Source organism: Opisthocomus hoazin, chromosome 21 (assembly GCF_030867145.1).
Source record: "Opisthocomus hoazin isolate bOpiHoa1 chromosome 21, bOpiHoa1.hap1, whole genome shotgun sequence".
Lineage (NCBI taxonomy): Eukaryota > Metazoa > Chordata > Aves > Opisthocomiformes > Opisthocomidae > Opisthocomus > Opisthocomus hoazin.
In genome coordinates this window covers 9252303-9275281 of record NC_134434.1, presented here as the reverse complement: position 1 = coordinate 9275281, position 22979 = coordinate 9252303, and the positions used below count along the sequence as shown (strand labels likewise).

Genomic DNA, 22979 nt, shown 5'->3' with positions numbered 1-22979 from the left:
GTAGGGCAGCAAGGTGAGGATACTGTGGTTGGTAAGGAAAATCATATGTGAAACAGAGGCGAATGAATAGTACGGGATAAAGCGAGCTTTCTTCCTGTTCCAAGGAGTCCCACAATCCTCCAAATGCCCGGGGACCAAACCTCTCTTTCTGGTACATTCCAGAAGCCTCCCTGGTGCCTTCTCTTAGGGAAAGGACAATACCCATCAGCTTTTCTTTGAAGAGCTCTAAGCAGTTGGGTAGACTTACATTGCCTCAGCTTATAACATGCAATAGCATCTAGCAATCTCCTGAAAGCAATAATGGTGCTAGAAAGCATCTGACAGCTGCCAGGCCACTAGGTCATTGCTGACCCTCAGTGCTCCCAACAGGAGATCTTCATTGTCACAGGAAGTTCTGGGTACAACGCAGTGTTTAAGACTCCAAGACAGCAGTGTAAAAAGAAGACCTAGTGTAGTAGCCACAGTCAAGTTATTTTCAATTCCTATCCTCAAAAGAGCTGTCAAGAGACACACAACCGTTCCTCTCTGTTTCCTGCCCCCCACTCTATATAAAAAAAAACCAAAAACACCTAGCTAATCATCTAGCAGCTGTTAAAGACTGAAGGTGCACCAGTCAGTTATTTTCTTTAAGCTAACTCACCCATAACACAGTGTATGAACGGTTCAGTAAGTTATCCCTTACTGATTCAAATAAAGTTTCTAAAATTTTGCTTATTTTGTCCTATCCAAGATGGACTACACACATCTGAATAAATATGTTTCATCTGCAGTTTTATTACAGCTGACTAAAGGAATGTAATTCCCAGATACTGCTGTATTTAGCAACAAGATCTGGGACAGAATAATAAAATTAGAACATGATATAACCATACTGATGCTAAAGCCAAACAGTGATTACTTGTTGTGTCTCAAAACAGATTGTATGAGCTGAGTCCAAGTTGGCTGACTAATGGGAGATAAAGGACAGAACAAAAATATTTATGCAAGAGAATGTAGGTGCAGCATCATTACTGCTGTGACCATCAATGGACCAAACTGGCTGTGGGGCTAATGGCAATGAACAGAGTCTGACTGTTTCAAAGACAGACTGCAAGAAGCTTGCTTGTAGAGCAACAGTCCTGAAAAGGACGTTTTAGGAACAGAGAAGCAATTAGAAAAGCAGCTTGACCAGGCTAGTTCCAGCAGTCTTTATAATTGTCTTAAAAAATGATTGTGGTAGGCATTATCAAATCTACTGACTACAGCTTGCAGATGAAATTATTCCAGATGTCTCTTAGGCTTAGATGATTCACAGCATTTTAAAACAGATACAGCCCTATTCATCACAGTATCTACCTATAAATTTTCATATTTTGACTGATAATCATAAAAGTTAGGGGTGAACAGAAATGAGCTCCTGGATTTGAATCAGCTTCAGCAAAAGTATGATTTCTGCCTCCCTGCCATACAGCCAGTCTGGCCTGATTTTTCAAGTCCCCTGTGAATCTGTAGTTGCTTTTGCCTATGTGACATCCAAGTGAATGTTTTGGTGATGAGTTCTACACCCTAGAACCCTGCTTTACTACAAGAGTACTTTGGATTCAGATTTGTGCAACACATTAGATAGAAATACTGAACAGCAGAGCCACAGTGACACATTTGCTGGAACTGCATATTATCTGGATGGTTTTGGTCTTCTGAGACACCCCAACCTCCTCCCTGCAGTACTGTAGCCACAGAATAAACACCAAATCAAAGCTCTGGACCACAAAAGTACTTAAGTGGAAAGCCCCCTTTCCGACCTTAGGCCTGATACACTAATCTCAAGGCAGACTGTTTGCAGTGCTTGCCCAGTCTCTGGAACAGCAGGCAAAGAGGGGTTATGGTCTGGCTCACTGTTCCAGAGATCCCTGTAACAGAAGAAATCTTTCATAGTCCATCTCTCACTTTCCAGTTTGTGGGAGCACACAACTCTGACAGCTAGCTATGATAAACTAGCACAATGCCATGTCCTTTCAGTGCTTTGTTTTTCAGCCTCTAGTAGTTTAGCGGGGGTGGGGGGGGGAAGGCATCAAAGTATGCTTTAGAGTACGTCCTGAAGACTAACCAGTTAAGACTACTTCAGACAAAGACTGGAAATTCTGAAATACCCTACGGGACATGGCCTGCCAATATTCCCATTTATTTTAGACCACTGGTATAGTTAGTGCAACAATTCCGCAAATACTCTGCTAGTGCTAACCACTGAATTACATTACTTATCAGATACAAGTGAAGAGTAATGGTCAATATATGACATTTGTAAGGATGCTTTGCTTTCATCAGAAATATTTCAGGTGAGGGGTTTGTAAACTGAGATAGGTCGAAAACCACTGCATTAGGCCATTTATACTAACACACCTCTACTCCTGCAGGTATATCCAACATAGTTCCGTACAAACTCAACCACCATCCAGTTAGGAAAAAGAAAAAAAAAAATCCTCCCCAAACAGTGACCAGAATGGTACATTTGTTCCTCCACAAGAGCTAAAGCTACTTCTTAACTCCCAAATGTATTATAAGCAAATGCCAAAAACATGTTTTCAGAGAAAGCCTGTGAGGGTGAACTATGCTTTACTCAAATTCTTACTATTCCTTCGTCACTGTCTGTGGGTCAGATAAATTACTACTCCTTTCCTGAATCCCTTCTGGAAAAACACCAACATACCCCAGAGTTCAGAAGAGACACACACAAATTGTGCTGCCATACAGCAGAATGTTTACAGGATAATAGACATAATGTGACAATGAAGAAGTGCTCCAAGATTTCCATCTTGCCTCAGTGCACAGATGTTCTTCTTTTGTTGTAGTTTTGAATCCCGAGATAAGCAGATATTGCAATATTTCAAAATGTTCATCTTCTGAAAAAAAGATATCTCAATGCACAGTTACATGCCCACCGTTAAACCTCAAACTTTAAAGGCATAAAAATCAATGAGCATCACGTGCCACATTCCATTTAGAAATAGCTTATGTAATTCACTCTTCCTGTGGCAAAAATATTCCATGCCAGATTAGTTACATCAGACACAAATATTGTGCCTGCACAGATACCCCTATGGTGGCAAACAGGGCAGATCTCTTGCCTCCTGTGTTCATCTGTCCACACCAGTCTCAACCTCTACTGCATAGGAACAGCTCTAAAAGCCAGACTAAAGGTCCATCTGTCACCTGTGACCACAAGGCACTGGTACACACTGGTTTAAGGCACACTGGATGCATCAAGCGACCCTTCCCCATTATATACTCCCCTGTCCAGCAAAATATAAAGGAGAAAGACACAGACACCTGTTTATCACATAGTGGATAACTTTTAGGTTTCTTTCTCTGGTTTAGAAAAGATAGTTATAGAAAGCCAAAATTGTTCATGCTGAAGAGGTAGTGCTGAATTAATGATTTTTAACACAGTTTGTTTCTATGAAAATTATGCTCAACTGATGGTGAGCAAAATCAGTCACTGGCTCTCAGGCTACCTATACCATCAAAGCCTGCAGCTGTAGAGGATGAAATACAAATGTTGGGCTGTTCTCTTTCGACTGGTCCAGCATCGGTAGAAAACCTTATTAATATTTAGAACAATTCATTCTAACGGATTTGCCAAGTGACAGCCCTTATTTAGAAACAGCATACTGCATGAAATCAAAATGGACGAAGTATGTCACTGCTAATCAGATACGCAGCAGGACTTGAAATCCTTTCACAGTAACTGATTTCTTACAGCATCTGCTGGACAGGTGACCTACCTTTGTGATTACATCTAGAGCTGTGATGCACCAGTTACAAAGCTTTTGGCGAAATAAAAGGAAGGAATCTTCCTTGATATTACAGGATTGGTGCTTTTTTGTTGTTTGTATGTAAATGGACACTACTTAAGAGCCTGTCTCCATGGTCACGTATTTTTATTCTATTGTGTTTAGATTTGGTGTAGCCCCTAAAACCAACAAATCATTACCACCAGCCTTCTTGAAACCATCTGTTTTTCCTCATAAGCCATCTCTTTGCCAACAGAAAAACCTGCAGAAGCTAAACCAAAGCAGGACAAAAAAACCCAGATGTCTCAGGCTTATCACTGAGCACAAGCTCTAGGCAATGTGGATGAATGTCCCATTTGATAATGAAGCATAAGAACAGCAGTAAATGCTGCTTTCTGGAAATACCATCTTCTCAATTCTTTCCCTCTGTCAAGCCCAATAGTATTAGTTGTTTAGGCATAATGCAAAGTATTGTATATAACAGGTTTCAGGACTAGAAGCCAACTCAAACTGCCCAGGTTCAGACACCCTTATTTGCTTGGTGAGTTATTTTAAAATATTCCAAGAATGCAGATATGCAGATTTACACACCTTTAGGAGCCTCTTCTTATTCACCTAATCTTCAACAAGAACAGAAACAATTGCTGGTTTGATCCTGCCTAGCCATTCTGAGTTTCCCTTCATGCTCTGCAGGACTGCATTTTGTGGAAAGGACAGGAGGGGCCACAGACCCCAGTGCGTGTGTTCCTCGTCATGCGATGGAGTCACGGGTGAGAGCACTGTCCCGTACCCTTCCCTCTCAAGTGTGACAGCACCTGCCTCCATTGGCAGGGGCTTTACACTGAAAAAACAGAACAGAAAAGCTGTGATTTTCAAGCAGTGAAATCAATGTGATGCTGAAGAGAGATGAGTTAGACCTATTGCATTTATTGAAAAATGTGTTTGAAGAAAAAATCCAGATTTGCATTGCTAAAGTTCTCAAGAACACAGTTCGAGCAGAGAATGCCAAGAAGGAAAGCAATTATTAGGTGCCAATACTCCAGCTGCTGGGTGACTGCATATCTGTTTACATAGCATGATGCCTCAGTCCTTGCTAAAACAACACTATCAGACATTTCATGACAGTTTCAGTTGCTGGAGTAATTGAGGGGTTGCTATTTATTTAGGATTCTGACAGCTGGAACAAACTGTTGTGCCTCCAAATAAACAACAGTCACTGTGCTCCACAGCAGAAGTCAAATGTCTGACCAAGTCTCCTCCTGACTGTGTACTATATAAAAAAAGGTGTTTCAAAATAATAGGTCTCTGCAAGACTTTAAAAAAGCTCTAGAAAAATATGGATTAAGATATTGGTTCTAGCTTGTATATCCTTTTAAACACTGCTATTATCTTTCAGAATGATGCTCTTATTGCTCAAATAATGCTCTCCTTTCCACTCTCCAGACTAAACTCAGAAAGTTTTAGGAGGCTTCTGTCCATTAGGACTTTCTTCTATACAAGAAGAGGGTATTAACAAGGCTCCTGCTTCAGCATACAGGAAAGCAGGAATTCCTGCTGGATATACTTCAGGTGTTAAGGCTAAAGGCAAAGTTTGAGTAACAGACATTAAAAAGAATGAAAAAAAACCACAACAAATGGTAAGATGAAAAAGGTGAAATCCTCCTCTGGGGGGGTGTTCTTCTGTCTCCATAGCACAGAAAGCCTAAAGAATCTTGGATCTTAAGTCAGGTGCCTCAGCAAGATGAGATGGACTGTAATTCCTCTAGGGCAGGTCCTCTATCCTGGCATCTCCATGTCTTCAGCTTGTAATCCAGCCGGGTGACTCAAGCAGAGGCCTGAGGACAAAGGAAGAAGCATTCCACGGCCTCATGAAACGGGTTAGCTTTCTGACAGGAACAAACAGCAAATCTATCAGCACTCAAATCAGTTTTAGTCTTGGTGTGTGAACAGACAAGAGGGCATTCAGGGAAGGGCAGCTTTTTACAAAAGCACAAAATCCTTCCAAGGCAAACGTTCAAAGATAGTTCTTCATGACAGTGGACTTCCCTCTGGAAGAGTCATTATGAACAGTGTTAAGGCAGCAAATCACAGCTTACAAATTCAAAAGCAACAAATCACTCAAGGAAAAAAATGTCTTTCCATAAGTGATTGTCCACATTTATCAGCAAGATCAGAGAGGCTATGTGTCCAAATAGCCACTGTTCCTCCTGCGGGTTATTATTCTGGACTTGCATTCTGCACGAGCACTGACATTCAGCAGGAAGCCATACCAGCTGGCCTCCCCTTCCCTAGTGCTGCTGCTGGGTCACCATCCTGACCATTTTCAGTGCCATCTCTCCTTGATCAGAAGGTACCTAGCACAGAGATGAGAGCACATAGTAAACAGCTGTTATAAGGAAGCAGACAGCAAGCATATACGCATCTTCAATTTTCTTGCCAATAACGGTGCATTCCACCCCAAGAAGTATATTATTTACCATATGCCCAGCCTTAAGAATCCAGAAGAAAGCAAAGTTCTCATAGGCCTTGTGGAAAGCAGCTGTCTCAGTGGATTCTGGAGACACATAGAGTGCCTTCCACCTTTGCTGGCTGAACTGGTACAAATTAGGCCATTTCAGTTTCCGGATCCACGCCTCCTGGCCTGTTAGAGATAAGAGATATGCTTGTTTACCGATACTGACATAGCAACTTGAGAGTCCCAGTTCAGCTCGATGCCCACTGTACTAGATACAATACAGCAGAGTTGGCGGAAAGTCTCTGCGGGCTCAGATTCTAATAACAATTTTGCTATGGCTAGGAAAATGACCAAGGCTGGGTTCAGGACAAGCTGAAACAAAGCAATGCAAAGAGAAGGGAAAAAGCACATAGTGAAGAGGTATGTGAAATGGACTTACGATTGCACAAGTGGGACATGTGCCTCTTAAAGGCTCTGCAGCCCTAGCAATTCTGACATATTCTGCTTTACTCCTCAAACACCTTGAATGTCCTGCCATGGAGAAGGAACAGCCACACCAAGTCCCCCTCTCGGAAATCAGAAGAGACACTGCTTCTCTGTTTGCTACAGTCACTCATCAAGAAGAGCCTGAGAAGGTTTTATGTTTTCAGATGCCTGCTAGAGAAGTTGGGAGGTGAAGACAGCAAGAAGACCAATTCCAGGACACCGAGGGGGACAAAGCTTTAGCTCACCTCTGAAATTCTATGTTAACTGCAGCTGAATTTTAGCTCAAAATGTGATAAACTGGAGTGCCACTAACTGCTAATCTGTTTTGCCAGCCTAAATACTCTGTTTCCTGATTTATTGATTGCTATGATGTTCATGAAGGACATCTGCATATCTAAGTGGGCAGAGACAGACAAAGGATAAAGCCTTTCACAACACAGCAAGATGTTTGCGCAGTCTGACTGTAGATTATTTAAATCAATAAGAAAATATGAAGGAAAAGGAGCATGCCAGTCTCACAGCATGAGGCATTTCAGCAACACTTGGCCTGGCTCCCAAACTGCCACTTGATCAAGCCTGCACCTTGCAAGCAGCAAGGGACAGACAAAGCCCTTGCGTGGCCAAGACGTGCAGAAGCCTACACATCTTACTGAGCAGAAGGCATGCTCACTCTTCGGCTGCTTAATTAATTACCAACAGCCTTGTTCCATCTCACCTGGCACCATGCTCGCTGCTGCAGGCCACTCAGTGAAGGCTGACCTGCATTGTGCACAAATCTGTAGCAAGATATGACCTTTGCCCCAGAGAACAGGATCTTCAAGGCTCAGCAGGAGAAGAGAGGATAATCTCCATGTATTTATTAACCTATCCTCATTCTTCACTTCTGAATGAGCATACGCACATACATATGTAAGTGTCTATCCAGAAGCATTAAGTGAATTATTAGCTACCTACTTACTTATGGGCTTCACTAAAACAAGCAGTTATTGATGTTGCAGACCCATGTCCCAACAGTGCAGTGGAGGTAAAGCAACTGCCTCTCTCAGAGGGATGTAAATAAAACATACTACGAGCTGCTTGTTTACGACTGTAGTATTTAAGTGTTGCCAGTTAGACATGAGGTTTCTACAGAATACTGGAGAGATCCAGGTACCAATATCACTGGCAACTTCATGTTCCACTTTTCGCATGTTCTGTTCTCAACCCCAGTCAAGAAGTCCCTTACCCATGGTGTCAACAATAAGATCCAGCTGCCCATTATAGACTGTAACATTGACATTGGCTGCCAAAAGCTGATCAACAATATCAATTACAGGTTTCATGAAGTCCTCAGCCATGTTCTCAAAGACATCTCTGGACTGACCTGGTTGGAACCAGAAAGAAGACAAATTTTAACTGATGAAGAATGTCATCCCCAAGCTGGGACAGACACAACTGGCTAAGGGTCCTAAAATGCAGTTCATGGCTGCATAACAAACAGTCCTAGCTCAAAGCAGCAGCCAGTGATTTATCAGTCTGAGGAACTAAAGAGAATCAGAAAGCAGCCATGCTGCCACTGCAGCTCACGCACAGCACTGTAGCTTCTGGCTCCTGTTATATACATAAAGGGTGCTGCCATCAGTCCTTTACGCCTTCCTTTCATTTTACACCCTCCCCTCCACACCATGCAGCTATGATACTAGATTTATGGCAGAAAAAAACTGACAGGAATTTCAGCAAGATTGCATGAAAGACAGAAACCAGCTGCTGAGACACAAAGCATCTTCTTCCTTCCCCTGTATTTTTAGCTGCCTGGCTAAAGATAGGTACAGACAGCAGAATTGGAACCAGAACCACATCTGCTCCCATGGGCCTGCCCCATTACGTGTTCATTTCTGAGAATAAGTCCTCTTCTTAGACCCAATGTTAATAACAATTTCATGTGACTGCTTACTACAGTAAAGTATCTTCCTACAGACAGCAATACTGTAAAAGGCAATAAAGCACTCATTAGATCCACACTAGCAGACAGTAAAGTACCTCCCCATTTCACAGAGTCAGGAATAATTTTTAGCTTCTTTCTGATGGGTCCGTTCATCAATTGATTTAGGCTGTCCTTATGCCTATTTTTGACGTGGCGTTGGTAAAGTCTTACTGAAAGAGAGAGAACACCCTCTGATCAGTGGCACGTTCAAGACAGTTATCCTGCACAGACAACAATTTTCATTGTTACAGTCATGGCCAACAAACACTTTTTTAATGAAAATGCAACACCACAGAGAGAGATTTGCTTACTTTTACTAGAAACCACTGAAGTCAACATTTATTTATGTCAGGGAATGATATGGGAAGAACCCAACCACCTGTTTCTACTTCTGGCTACCACAAGACTTTTCCAGGGGACCAGCTTCTACTTTAGCCACTTGGTACAGACACGATTTCTTCTCAACAGACCAGTTATTTTTGAGCTGAAATGCTTCACTTTTGGGAGTTAACTGTGCTGTTCACCCTCCCTGCTGAAGCCAACAGAAAGAGATAAAGATAAATTCTATACATTTGTTTTTCACATTGATGCATAAACATCACGGAGCAAAGGAGTCTAATCAGACTATTTATATTGATGAGACATTTTTTGCATCCTAGCTTGAAGACAGAAATGAAAGACACTAAGAGGAAGTAATTTAAAGGTCATAAAACTATGTTGCAATTATACTGACTACTTCCTTGGAGTAATTTGTGCAGGATGTATAGGCGGAGGTGTAATCCATAGATGGGCTGTTCCACATTCCTATTTATCCCTATTTATGCAAGAGCAAACAAATTCTGCTCCGGAGAATACCAATATCCTTTGGATCTGAAGGCCCCATTTTAAGGATGTGCTAAACCGACGCTGTCCCAACCATCAGCCTTGAAAGTACATGAACGCAAACATAGGGCCTCAGAAGCTCAAGTACTTAAATACAACTTACTGAGATGGAGACTTTCTTGTTCATTTGATTTCATTTCTGGAACCTCCTTAGTCATGATGTTATAAAAGTTCACATTGTCTGTGTTCTGAAAACACAAGATAATTTCAGTAACACTGTAACAAAAACATTTCTCAGATATGAGGAACAGACTATCTTCCAAAAAAAAAAAGGTCACCTACACGTCAGGAGGATACTTATGGAAAATCTTTGGTTCTACATTTGCTTTGAGAAGTGGGGAGGAGTTTTCTGAAGTCTGTATTGTTCACACATGGGTTGTGGCAGAGATGCTATTTACTTCTCTGAAACGGATGTGAAGCTACAGGAAACCTTACACCCTGCGAATGACTGCAGATTCTCATTACTAATTACAGAGAGTTGCAATGCCAGATGATGCCTTCAGATGGTCTCTTCTGCTATATCCAGTCCAGCCTGACGGTGCCTCTTGCTCAACATCTTCCCAGCCTACAACCTTTCAAAATCTCAAATGCTTCCTCAAGAACATGGTGATAGGTATCAGCCACCCCTCTTTTGGAACTGCTGACATCTGGACAAGTCCACGAATTGTAGAATGGCAGCTCTGGTGCAGACAGCAGACTGCCTGCATCCAAAGGACAAGTGTGATCAGTGTTGCCATTAGAGAAGCTATTCCAGATTCCTGAAGCCCTGCTTTATTCAATTTCTGAAGTTCTGAAGCATAGGTCAGAAATCAGATCACAACAGCAACCCTAGAAGAACTGAAGTGCCTGCAGTCTGACAGCAACTATCACAATGGGGAGGAGAAGATAAGTAGACTTGAAGAGAAAAGCAAAATGGGAATCACAAGTTCCTTCCAAACATTAAGAAGTGAAACCAACTATGTGCAAGGCACTGTCACATAAAAAACCAAACCAAAACAAGACCAAGAGTGAGAAAAGAAAGCAGCTCCAGATTAGTCTTTCAGCCTCAGGAAGCCAAATCCTTACTTGTACTAAAACAAAAACACAAGAAGAGTGAGATTTTGGAGCAACCATTCAACAGGAAAAACAAGAGCAAAACTGCACCTATCTTTTAAGCTGGAACTTGCTAATTAACAAGGTGCAGCAACCCACTGTAACAGGACATAACTGGAGGTTCCTTTCCATCCTATGCACCTATCATAGTCCTTTAAATAGAGATCTATGCTTAACTTGAAATTTGTGTGTTGCTGGATGCGGTTTTCAATGTTAAAAACCAAGCTTTCAAGGAGACACAGCTCATTTAACCTGAAACTGGGTTCTATAGAAATCAACGGGACTAGCTGCATGCTAAAAATTAAGCATCTATTTAAGTCATGTGCCAGGTTGAAACCTTGATGCAATACTGCAAGCCCACGTGAGTCGCCCTACCCACTGCCTCTTACAATCACATAGGGGTCCACAGCAAACAAACAGCTCTTTTACATCAGCACCCGGATAAAACAAACATTGGCACAAATGACTGGGCAGGGGGTTGAAGGATTCATGCCAACCCAGTGCACATAGAAAGGATAACCCGAAATCGCGTGCCTCCGCAGGCACCAGTTAGTTGTTAATGCTGGTCAAAGAAGACTTCACCTCTTCAATGACGTCTTCAGCCTTGCCCCAGAGCTCAGTGGCAAGCCCATATTGCTTTTTATTTATTGCATCCATTATTTCTTTCGCAACAGCAGTCACCTCTGCTAGACCTTTATCGTCAAGGAAAGACTGGAAGACAAACACAAAGGAAGACAGCTTTAATTATAATTTCCATCAGTTTCTCACTAACAGTCTTCATGCAGTCGAGGTTTCATTCTGGCTAAGAGCTAACCCTAAAAATCAACATCATTTATACTACAGGGCAGGACCAAGAGTTTAAGAAGGTACTTACAGTGCTGTAAAGGTAGGGCCCCCAAGACAGCACAGAGTCTAAAGAAACAGAACAGATTTCAAACATTGTAAGTTTTTGACATACCATTTCCTTTTCTTCTCCTTTACTGTAGCAAGAACAATTGTGTCAAAAATATATGGAAATTAATTAATCAGTAAAAAGGTACTGTCAGTTTCGTTTAGCCCAAAGGTTATGTACCACAGAGCAGGTTCTATACAAATCCTGAGAACCAATAAAAGCACTGCAACGTCATTAACCCCCTAAACATTAATCAGTCAATTTTATTTAAAGCTACAAGACACGTTCTTACCAAAATGTTCTCACCCCAACACTGCAGCACATTGCTAGAATACGAGGAGAGATCTGACAAACGATTGGGCATTGTCTAAACTGATCTGTTTGCAAAAGTTACAGGGGAAAAACACCTAGTTGTAAAAGATTTTTTTTTTTACAGCAACTTTGTTTATAATGTCTCAAGGATCAGCTGATCCCAAGACAGACAGGACTTTGCCTGATACTGTCCCATGCTGCAGAGAATCTGTGGGGCTTGCCCTTGCAAACCTCATTGAAGGACCAAGAGTCCTTTGATTTGGTTTTTGTCCTCCACCAGACACACACCCCATCTCTTCCAGTTCTGTGAGCACATCAGTTTCTCAGCACAAGGCGTTCTTGTGAAAAGAAAGATCAAACCTCAGCTGCAACCTTGCGAGTCCTTTGGTGGCCACATTTTAAGTGCTGCACTCATACAAAAACACCTCGGAGGCTGTAGAGATGTGCAGGGATGTTTCACCTCCACCCCACTTCAAATGCAAGTATGCTCCTCACTGACTCTGCTCCATGACTTTTCACAATCTAGATAAATTCTAAAGGTAGATTCTTCAATCACAGCTTGCAATGTTGAAGTTTGTTTTTTTTTTATTTACCAGACTCACTAGAGATTTAATTCACTTAAGGCACATCTGGCATTTTTGACTCTACGTATCCATGGAATGATAAAAAAAAAAAAACCACAACAAAACAAAGCAACAACAACAAACCACCTGCAGCCCGAGGATTTTAAACGTACCCAAAGGAGAAATCCATGAGTCTCCAAGAGCAGTCCCCATAAAATTTGACTTTATGGTCCCTTTCTGAACAGCCTTGGTGAATAAGAAGAAAACCAAAAACAAACAAACAAATAAACTTTTAGTTAGATATTCATGACTCTAGAACCAGTTTTCTTTAAGCCAAAAAAATAAGTGGCACTCTGAATTAGGCAAGAGGCACAGTGAATTCCAGGAAGTAGAAGTCCTTGTAGAACACCACATCTTAAAGTGAAAACTGAACTACATCCTCCGACTACTTACCTCATGCAGCTCTAAAGCAATGCCAGCAGCCATTTTACCTCCATAAGATTCAGAAAATATGTAGAATGGGATGGTCTGGAGAGAGAAAAGCCACACAATGAACCTGTTGGGCAGAGGGCAGAAGACACCTCCAACCATCTCCCACATAACCCAGGTACTGACTCTTCACCTCTCACTACCAAACACTGGATACTCTTCCAATCTAAGCTGCAGATAAGATTTCTGTAACATCCTGGTGTAATTACTGATGGAAGTTTTGGAGCAGACACTTCAGTATGTTGGAACTAGCAACAGCCGTGATCCTATATGCTTCTCGGATCGCACGATAGACAATAATTTACACCACTGCTTATCTAACTAGCACCAAATTCAACATAAAACTTCTGAATTGTGAGAAAGGAGAGGCAGGGGCTATACCTGCACTGACTCCCACCAAATGCACACTATGTAGTAGCAAACACTGTCCATCTGGAAGTCTGTTGAGTAATTTGTCTTGAGATCTGTTTAAAAGCAAAGAAAAATATGATACTAACCAAGAATTCAATTCACTTACCTGGAATTCTGTTCTACACGTGAAGAATTCTCTAAGAAATACCATCATATCAGAAACTACTGCCGTAAGGTTTTTGGCAAACAAGCCACAATCATCCACATAGCTGAATCCAGTGCCTACAGGATTATCCACAAACAAGATGCTGGCTGCCTGCAACTGTACAAGCAGAAAGAAGGTTTGTACGAAACCTCAGTTCAGCACCAGGGAAAACCTTAGTTTCGATGGCACAAACGTTTAACTGAACCACCAAATCTGTGGCCCTGAAAGAACTTGCAGAAAACTTAGGTGAAAGTCCAAAAGAGAGAATGGTAGAGGTGAGACTTGTCTGTCAGAATGTAAAATAAGAGGGTTTTTCTTTTGGGTTCCTGGGCTTTTATGAAATTGCTATAGCAAATGCTGTAGTTGTATATTTACTAGCGTAGAAATAAAATTAGTAGATCAGCACACAGATGGCTAGCGTGGCTCAAAGCAGTAAGGCTCACAAATAAAGAGGTACAACATAAAGTCTCAGTTTGCTCAGTCTGCAAAAAGAAAGGCATCCAAAAAGTCCCAGTGATCCAAGGGCAGATCATCCCATCTAGGGAACTCCAGAGTAGTTAGACTATTGGTAGCTCAGAGCACAAATACATTTCATTGAATAAAATTCCACTTTCACAGGCACCTGTAATTTGTTTTCCCTCACAGGCCATATGGGACTTGTAATTACGAGCCATTGGTTATACATTGCCAGCCATCCAGAAAAACCTCTATGACTGCACACAGTGAAGCTATGATCTGCAGTAACCTCCTTCTAGAATTTCCCTGCTCTCAGTTTCCCAGACATCTGCAATTCACAAATTCATAGAAGCCCAGACATATTCCACCAAATCAAATTCATAGGTCTATTCTTCAGTTCTTAACAAGACTATTCCTAAAAACTGAAATATTATAGTTCTATTGAACTTTAAATGAAAACTGTTCTGTGCATTTTTGCATAGCAATCATCTGCTTACACAAGCAACAAACATTTGCAATCAGTAATTAAAAGCTGAACTCTCCACTGTACCCAGGTTGTATTTCGTGGTTTCATTTCTTTGTCTAATGGACCAATCTCTTCAAAGTTCCCAAATCCACAGCCTGAAGCTCCTGGACCTCCCTGTGGGGAAGTACCAAATGACAAGCAAGTTAAGCGGCAGCATGGTATAGATATGACAGATAGGAGAAAAATAAAAGCAAGCCAGTAAGTAGAATGACAGATTGTGAACTTGAAAAAAACCTGGTTTTGCGCTATGTGTTAATTTGCAAAGAAGGCTCTCTTCCTCATCATCTTTCATTATGTGTACACATGCCATTTCTGAAAGCAAGAATTTAAGCAGAGACACAATCACCCACTTGTGAAAGCATCTAATGAGTTGCACACTATGTGAGTGCAGTTAGAAAACCCTTCCCCTTGTTCCCTTAATACCAAATGCACAAGTTAGCTACCTACAGAGGTTTGCAAGTCATTAGTTTTATCAGCCTGTACAGCGTGTGCGTTCCACTCTGAAGAAATAACCCAGAAGGAAAAAGACGAAGTCATCAAGTGATTATATTCCACATTAACTTCTGAAATGTACTGCTGGAAGAGAATGGGGAGCACACGCCATTGCTTTTTATCGAACTGTGATTGAATGGGACCGAGCTCTAAACAACCAGAGTCTCTCTTTCTCGTTTCCATTTAGAAATCTTTCTAAATCTTTGACCACTTTATCTACTCTCTCTTTGAACATTGTTTAGACTGAAAGCTCTTCTGGAAAGGAGCGGTGACACTCCAATGTACTTGTAGTGCCTGGCACAAAAGCACTACTGTTGTATAAACGATGAGAACAATCTCTAGTTCTGCAACTGAACTTGATGGAGGGTGAGCAGTTGAGGGCACTCCACAACTGCAGAATGACATTGCCATTATTTCTTCCTAACCTGAACACCTCACTCACAAGGTGAATCATTTCAAATCGGACAATTTTGAATCCTATTTCTGTAGAGCTGAAAGATACCTATCAGACTGAACCAGGCACAGGTAGAAGGTTACCATTTCAGCGTCTTTCACCAAACCTTACCTGAAGCCACAAGATGAGAGGTAATTCTGTGAAATCTTTGGCTGGGTTATTTGCATAGTAGAGCCACCAGAACATGTGGGCCTTACTTCGAACTTGCACATATCCCCACAGCTCTTTGGGCTCTTGGGATTGCCTCAGAACTGCACCTTGTGGTGAGGAAAAAAAAATAAAAATCAGCTAGGTAAACAGGCTCAGTTCTGAGCTTTCCACCAGATCTGTTCCAAAACATTACATTTCAATCTTGAGTGTGATAATTAGAAGTCCTTCCATTAAAAAAAATTACTATAAGAAACCTGCCTGTACTTACACCCACGCACATAGCTGAGTTATCATCAATGAATGAAGTTAGGTGTGTAATTAAGTGCTTGCTTATCAGGGCCTGGTGGTACAGTGGCTGCAGAAATAGCCGCCCAACAGCCAGGGTAATTTTTTTCTATCAGGGAAATAAATCTTTTGAAGGCCTGGGCTGAAAGCACAGGCCCACCAGACATGACGGAATAACTCACACCAGCTTCAGCGGCACTGGGGCTTCTTCAGGCATCCACCACTTTCATCTTAGTCTCTGGGAAGATGAAGTCATTTTACAGCCCCCGAGGAGAGGAAATGCAGGATAGACTGAAGGGTCACTTCTGAATGAACCCCAGATCTAATCCTAAACCCAATTAGGTCAGAGTCTCGTCAACTTAAGCTGTCAGTCTATTCTCCATCCAGGACACAGACACTGTCCAGAAACAGACCCTTGAAACTACATCACCTCACTTCTCCTCGGGGCAGCAGGGCGCTGGAGAAGTGGCCACAAAGCTTTCTCAAGCCACAGTGCCCAGTCTCTGCTGATCCGCGGGACACAGCTCCCGGCGGGTTCCATCAGGTGGTCACCACCACGCCTTCTTCACCAGCCCTCGCTGCACCGGCGGTGACACCCCGACATGGCGGTCCCGCTCACCGCGGCCCCCAACCCGCAGGGTCTCGCAGGCGAAACGCTGTGCCCGGGCACCCGCGCCCCTGCCCGCCCGCCGCCGGCGGCTCCGCAGGCACCGTGTGCCCGGGGACGCTCGCTCCTGCGCCGCGCTTCGCAGCTGCGAGGGAAGGGCCGCGGGTCCGGGGGCTGCGGCGCGGAGAGGCGACAGCTCAGGGCCGAGCGGTCCCGGTTTGCGGGGGGCCTCTCCCGCCCAGCTTACCCGGGCGAACCGGCCGGGCCCTCACCCTTCGCGGTCCTGCTCCGACAGGCGTTCCGGGGAGCGCAGACCCCCGGCAGACGGGGCGGGAGGAGGCGGCTCCCCAGGTCGCGACAGTCCCTGGCAGAGACACGGCGACAGCGCCGGCTGGGGCGGCGTGGGACAGCGCAGGGGCCCGGGCCCGGGCTGCTCCCACCGGAGCCCCGCCGTGGCCCCGTCCCGCCCGGTTACCGCCTGGGCTCGGAAACCTCCCGGGCCCTGCCCGGCCGCGGGACCGGACGCGCCGTGCCCGAACGCCGGGGCTCGGGGGGGCTCGGGAGGTGCCCGGGGCGCAGCCTCGCCTCCCCTCCCCCTCCCCGTACCTGCCGCCAGCAGCAGCAGCGACAGCCCCGCGCCCGCGCGCAGCGGCCCCATCCCGCCAACAGCGCCCTCGGAGTCACGCGCGCGGGCACCAGCGGGGACCAGCCCGGCCCCGCCCCGCCGGGGGCGAGGCCCAGGCTCGCACGCCGCCCGCCGTTTGTGTCCCACGCGCGGCGCCGTTGCCCGCCCTGGGCCCGCCTCCTTCTCCTCCAAGATGGCGGCGGCCGGCGGCGGCGCGGTGCGGCTGCGGCTGCTGTTCGACTACCCGCCGCCGGGCAGCCCGGGCTGCGCGCTGTGCTGGCTGCTGCTGGAGCCCAGCCGGGTGCGCCTTGTCACCGACCTGCTCAGCCTCATCCGCCACCGCTTCGGCTTCAGCCGGCGGGCCCGGCTCAGCCTCTTCCTGGACGGGGCGCTGCTGCCCCCCACCGAGAGCGCCCGCCTCGTGCGGGACAACGACTCGCTCCGGTACGGCGGGGGCTGGGGGGGCCCTGGCAGGCCGCAGCCGCGGTGCCCTGCCCGGGGAGCCGCCGGGCGCTCCGTTCCCCAGAGCCTGCGGAGCCTGGGAGGCGCCGGGGAGAGCCGAGGGCCCGGGGTTCCCCTCAGGGGTGGGACGAGGGCGCTGGCGGCCGCGGTGAGGGCCCGAGGGGCGGCCGCGGCTCGGCTGCCGGCGCGCGGGAGGGGCGGGCCTTGTGCTCAGCGGTGGCTTCCGTCTGGCGGGCGGGGGTTTCTTTTGGCAGAGTAACGCTGGAGGAGGTAGTCGCAGATGATTATGAAGAGATAAACGATGGCTGCTCCTGCACACCAAAAGAAGAGAAAAAAAGGCGTAGACAAAAGCAGGAAGAGGAAGAGTTCTCTGGAAATGAAAGAGACAGACATAAAAGGAAAAAGAAAAAGAATAAACATAACCCCGAGTATTCCTCCTGTAGGGAAGAGACCTCTGTAGATACTGGGGGCTCTCAAAAAAGGTACAAGGAAAGAAAAGGAGTGGACGGAGTTAGTGAGAGAAGTAGACTCGCAGAAGGTAAGGAGGAGCACTCTACTGACCAATCTAAAAAGCTTAAAAAAACGGAGAGGGAGAAACAGTTGGCAACAAAAAAGAAGGTTGAAAAGAAGACAAAGGCTGCTGCAGCAAAGGTGGCTTTAGAACAGGCAAATGAGAGCTTTTCTCTAAATTCTGGTAAAAATAGCACCAGAAAAATCACAACACAGTCCAGGAAAAAGAGTGTGGGGCCTTCAGATTCTTCCAGCACATCGTCTGACAGTGACAGCAGTGAATTAAACTTAAAGCAAAATAAATCTTCCCATAAACCCGTAGTGTCAACGCTTCCCAAAGACAAATCCCAAGCTGCTGCACATTCTGAAGTGAAAACTGTTGTTTCTAATAAAGTGACTGTAAAGTCTAAAGCTGAAAAGTCCACTAAGACTGCAATTAGTGAAAATGCTAGAAAATCCCAGTTCTCTAGTTCAGATTCTGACTCGAGTACGGAGGATGAGAAAGCGGCACCAGCACAAGACAGTACTGCAAAGGAAAAGTTGCTGCCTAACAACGCGGCAGCTGTAAAAACCAGTACCGCCAAGGCCTCCTCTTCAGAGTCTGACAGTTCAGATTCAGAAACACTTGTTATTAAAAAACCCGCAGCAAATGCTGGACTGAGTAATTCCGTAGTAAGGAACTGTACTAAGCAGTTGCCAGCCAGTGTTCAAGGACCACTTGCCAGCCCAGGCCGCGGAAGGGGGCGTGGAACAGGAGGGGATAACTTCTGGAGAGGACCTAGCGGCCGTGGGTTTCGTGGGATGATGAGGGGCCAAGGCCGTGGGAGAGGAGCAAACCCTGGCTTCTTCTATAACTACAGCAGTGAAGGCCAGAAACAGAGGCAGTTAAATGAAGCTGCGACGAACGCTTCTGTTCTTGTCCAGGTGAGTGACTTACGCAGTCATAGGTCTCTTGCAGCTTTAACTGTACAAAAACTGTGTAGGAGGAGAGTAAGTTGTAAAAGCAGAAAAAGATTAGTAGGATAAAGACTGATCTTGACTTAGTAAATCTGCTATTTACTGTATCTCCAGTTAGCAGCCTGAGGAAGTGTTTATGAAACAATATTTAAGTGATTATATTCTGTATATGTATCAAAGCACTTGCATATGTACCTTACTCTTCTCAGAACTTCTTACAATCCATACAGCACAAACATTGTCTTCTGGTTTTATTAATACACTGATTAAATCAATGGGTTTTCTGTTTGTTTCACAGAATCCTGTGGAGGCCCCCAAGAGGGACTACAGTGTGTTACCTCTTCTAGCTGCCCCACCACAAGTGGGAGAAAGAATTGCCTTTAAGGTAAAGAACTTATGAAATACTGAATGTTAGCGGGCTAAAGTTGTTTCATTTGGGCCAGTGTAAGTTTTGCAGGACACGCTACAGATAACACAGTCCTGACAACCAGAAGCTTACGCTGAAGACTTTGTTCTGGGACCGTTATCCTAGAAGTAGAAGAGTTACAAAGTATCTTCATCCTATTTATTTGTTCTTTTTTAAAAATTTTGTTTTAAACTTAAGCAAATATTTCAGCACCTAAAACATCTTGTGTCTAATGTTTGTACGCATCTCTGAAAGCATTCTCTGCTCTCTTGCTTGCTTTCTAACCCAGTAGTTTCCCATACAACAGAAACTGTAACTGTTGTCAGCTCTAAAAAATTCTTTTGTAGTAAAGTCTGACTTTGATTTTTACAAAGGTTTGGAGCATGTGCATAAGTTAAACGCATTTCTTTTAGACTTCCTGTATTTGTATAAAACAAACCAAGAAATGTCTCCACTGTCACTTCAGTGTGAATTTCGATGTACATTTGTACAATGACTCTGTTAGCTAACACACAAGTCACGAGTCAGTTGACAAGTAATACAGTTTTCTGGTTGCACCTTCACAAAGTGTCTCTCTACCGTGGGCATGTTTAAATAAGAATGCCAGAAAGAAATACGTTACCCCTCTCTTTCCAACATGCGAGGAAAGTCAGCATTAAAATTGGATGCTATCAAAAGAAAAAAAAACACCTCTGTGTTGTTACTTCTCTCTATAGCATTTCTACAATATTATTGCAAATCTTACCATACGAATAGCTACACTTCACTCTAAAATAAAAAAGTAAATGAAAACTAAATCACTGCCATTGAGGAGACTGGGATCCATCTCCCTGATCTCCTCTGACAGCCCGACCTGAACAGAAATCCTTTGGCGCGGTGAGTCCTGGAAGATGGCCTGGGCCTGTGATGGGCACCAGGATCCCGGAGCCGGAGACTTGGTTCTTGCACTTTCCCCTTGCTGAGGAAACCATGTCTGGGTATAGGTGGCATCATCAAGGATCAGTTGTTATTTGTATTTCTTTCAACAGCGCTTGGAACTAACTGAAAATTACAGTCCTGAAGTTTCAGACTATAAGGTACTGTTTTTCTTTCCTCTTTTAATTTGCTCACAAAACTACTGTAGGTGAGGTAAGGCTTAAATGTTTTGAGGTTTTGCAGTATTTTTCTTCTCATCCATTTGACTCCGCAGGCTATTCTTGGTGCAGCACTAAAAATGAAAACTCTAGAACCCAAAACTAATTGAAAATTTGAAAGGTGTAGCAGTTATTTTAAAAAACCCACAAGCATTATTAGCGATCATTAATATTTCAGAGATGACAAAAAATGCAGAGCTTCAAGTAGAAAACTGTGCCTGTATTCGAGCCTACTGCTGTTTGAAGTCAAGGCAAATTCTTGAAACTGGTGCGAGTAAAATTTTGTAGCTACTTCAGATAACTTGGTTTCTGGATAAGTACTGATTTAAACTACAAAGGTGGTGGCAATGAATAACTGTTTATTGATGCCAGTAACTGCAGATTGCTGAGCTTTAATACTCTGCAGATTTTATACGCAGAGATAGAAAAATGTGACAGACAGATACACTTCCTCTGTGATCAAGTATCACAGTGGCTATAAATAGGAAATAGCTACCCAGAGCTGAAGTACATCTTACCTCATTCTTTTCTTGTTGCTTTATGAAGGAGGGGAAAATAATCAGTTGGAATGCTGATAAAAAGCAGATCGAGCTTGAGATCCTTTCGTCGTCAGCAGGACAGTGTACGTACCCTGGGACACTAAATGCTTGTTGTCACGCACATCACTTGGGAAACAGCTAGTCCAAGGCATGCTTTGTGTTTCAGGAGTATTTCTGATTTCCTCGGGTTCCTTCTCAGCACACCCCTCTCCTCCTCACTCCCTCCCCAAAGAGTCCATTTAAATGGAGCAGTGCTAACACTTGCTACTTGTATTGAAGATGCTTATAGGTATTTACAAAATGGAACTTTTCCAGTCTGTATGAGCAGTCAGTAATTCATCTCTACTGTGGTTTCATTTCCTGGAAAAACTAAAATCATTATGTGGAATTACAGAGAAAATTTTAGATCATAATGCCATTATCTGCGACATCAGTGAAGCCACTGCATTCAGTGGATGCAAACTGAGTCCCTGCAATGTCAAAGTGCACTCAGAGACACTCGTAGTTTCACGTCTCTCAAACTGAACGCGTATACTGCAGTTGCCATTTAAGCTAAAGAACCACCATCATGTGAGCATTTTTCTCAGATTTAGGCAGCATATTGTTGATTAACTTTTTCATGCATATAATCATACTAGATAATTACCTTTATTTTGGTGTGTAGTATTTAGTTCTATCTCAGATATTTTGTTAAAATTATGAACCCAAACACCCAACTCAAAAAAACTCTGGTTTTGATTAGCTGTCTAAATCTGGTGAACTTTTAAACTTTTTTGTTTATAGTAATGGAGTTGTTTGTTTGCTTTTAAGTCGCTAAAGAGCCAGGGAAATTTGATCTGGTTTACCAGTCTGCAGATGGAGTGGAACTGATAGAGTACGCGGTTCCTCAGGATACAAAGGTATGTGGGTGTCCGGTTTTGAAGCCTGTTACAAGTTTTGCGTAGCTGATGTATGCCCTGCTTTATCACTCTGTTCATCTCGGTGAGATTGCCTGTATAATAATGCTGCATCTGATTAAAATAAATGGAAGCAAAAATAATTGTTCCTTTCTAGCAAGAATGTGCATGACTATGAATTAAGAATCACTTCTTTCATGTTACTCGATTAGCCAGATTCCAAAACAGTCATCAAAGTGTGTAACTGTTTGTTTGGGCTAATAAAATAAATAGCATCATGTCTGGATAGAGTGTGAGTTCTTACAAGGTTATTTGTGTCATGCACTGCTGCGCTTACCTGCATCTGTCCTTACCCCGGACATCAGGCAGATTGAGGTTCATCAAGAAGATCGATGAATCACGGGAAGGATCTGCGATCTTTGTTCAGCACTGCTGCTGTTCAAGTCTAGGCAAAGCATGCTGTAGGAGGAATGGCATCTGCCTGTGGTGGTTGTGTGTGCTAAGTATTGTCTGGGTTTGTTTTCAGATAACTGAAAGTTGGGATGCACTGATAGAGCCAAGACTGATTGTCGAGCCTCCAGTTAACGGATCCAGCGTTGAAAGTGGAACGGTCTAAAATGTGAACAAATGTAAATGGATGGACTTGTTTTGTGAAATGCTGCATTCTAGTTCTGAGGGCAGCAGGTGCACTGGTGGATATCTTTAATAAATGGTTTTAAAATGAAACTATGCCAAAAGAAAACACTTTTTTCTTAGGATATGTTTTTATGTAATACATGAATGGTTTGTTTATTATAGGAGGTCTTTAATAGAGATCCATTGTGGGTTTTTTCTTAACAGAAGCTTAATAACAATTTTTGTATCCTGCTACTGCGAGCTGAAGAACTGGAATGGTTTGATCAAAAAGATAAAATATGACCTTGTTTAAAAATGAAATATATTGTTGATGTGCACATCTCTTCCTCTGCAGCTGCAAAGCATGACACAAATGCCATGACCTTGCAGTTATTTACAAGGTTCA

At 43.7% G+C, this 22979-nt stretch overlaps 2 protein-coding genes across 2 annotated transcripts; one reads left to right on the top strand and one right to left on the bottom strand.

The window, feature by feature from the left end:
• Window positions 1-4677: 4677 nt before the first annotated feature.
• SCPEP1 (serine carboxypeptidase 1) lies at window positions 4678-17148 on the bottom strand. The gene is made up of 13 exons (XM_075440901.1): window positions 17037-17148; window positions 15500-15645; window positions 14467-14556; window positions 13422-13577; window positions 12869-12943; window positions 12589-12661; window positions 11523-11560; window positions 11231-11359; window positions 9660-9744; window positions 8731-8844; window positions 7937-8074; window positions 6248-6411; window positions 4678-6124 (listed from the first exon to the last, which is right to left on the bottom strand). The coding sequence occupies exons 1-13, from the start codon at window positions 17086-17088 to the stop codon at window positions 6059-6061; spliced, it is 1326 nt and encodes a 441-aa protein (XP_075297016.1). The 5' UTR covers window positions 17089-17148; the 3' UTR covers window positions 4678-6058.
• Window positions 17149-17235: 87 nt separating this feature from the next.
• Window positions 17236-22684, top strand: COIL (coilin). The gene is made up of 7 exons (XM_075440788.1): window positions 17236-17499; window positions 17772-18951; window positions 19283-19369; window positions 20419-20466; window positions 21070-21145; window positions 21873-21961; window positions 22485-22684. The coding sequence occupies exons 1-7, from the start codon at window positions 17249-17251 to the stop codon at window positions 22572-22574; spliced, it is 1821 nt and encodes a 606-aa protein (XP_075296903.1). The 5' UTR covers window positions 17236-17248; the 3' UTR covers window positions 22575-22684.
• Window positions 22685-22979: the final 295 nt, after the last annotated feature.

Coding starts and splice junctions, on each gene's coding strand:
- SCPEP1 (XM_075440901.1), bottom strand. CDS start 17,088: ATGGGGCCGCTGCGCGCGGGCGCGGGGCTGTCGCTGCTGCTGCTGGCG. Junction 12,944..13,421: donor CGTGTAGAACAGAATTCCAG/GTAAGTGAATTG, acceptor TTCTCTCTCCAG/ACCATCCCATTCTACATATT. Junction 8,845..9,659: donor ACAAGAAAGTCTCCATCTCA/GTAAGTTGTATT, acceptor TCTCTCTTTCAG/TAAGACTTTACCAACGCCAC.
- COIL (XM_075440788.1), top strand. CDS start 17,249: ATGGCGGCGGCCGGCGGCGGCGCGGTGCGGCTGCGGCTGCTGTTCGAC. Junction 18,952..19,282: donor ACGCTTCTGTTCTTGTCCAG/GTGAGTGACTTA, acceptor TTTGTTTCACAG/AATCCTGTGGAGGCCCCCAA. Junction 21,962..22,484: donor CGGTTCCTCAGGATACAAAG/GTATGTGGGTGT, acceptor GTTTGTTTTCAG/ATAACTGAAAGTTGGGATGC.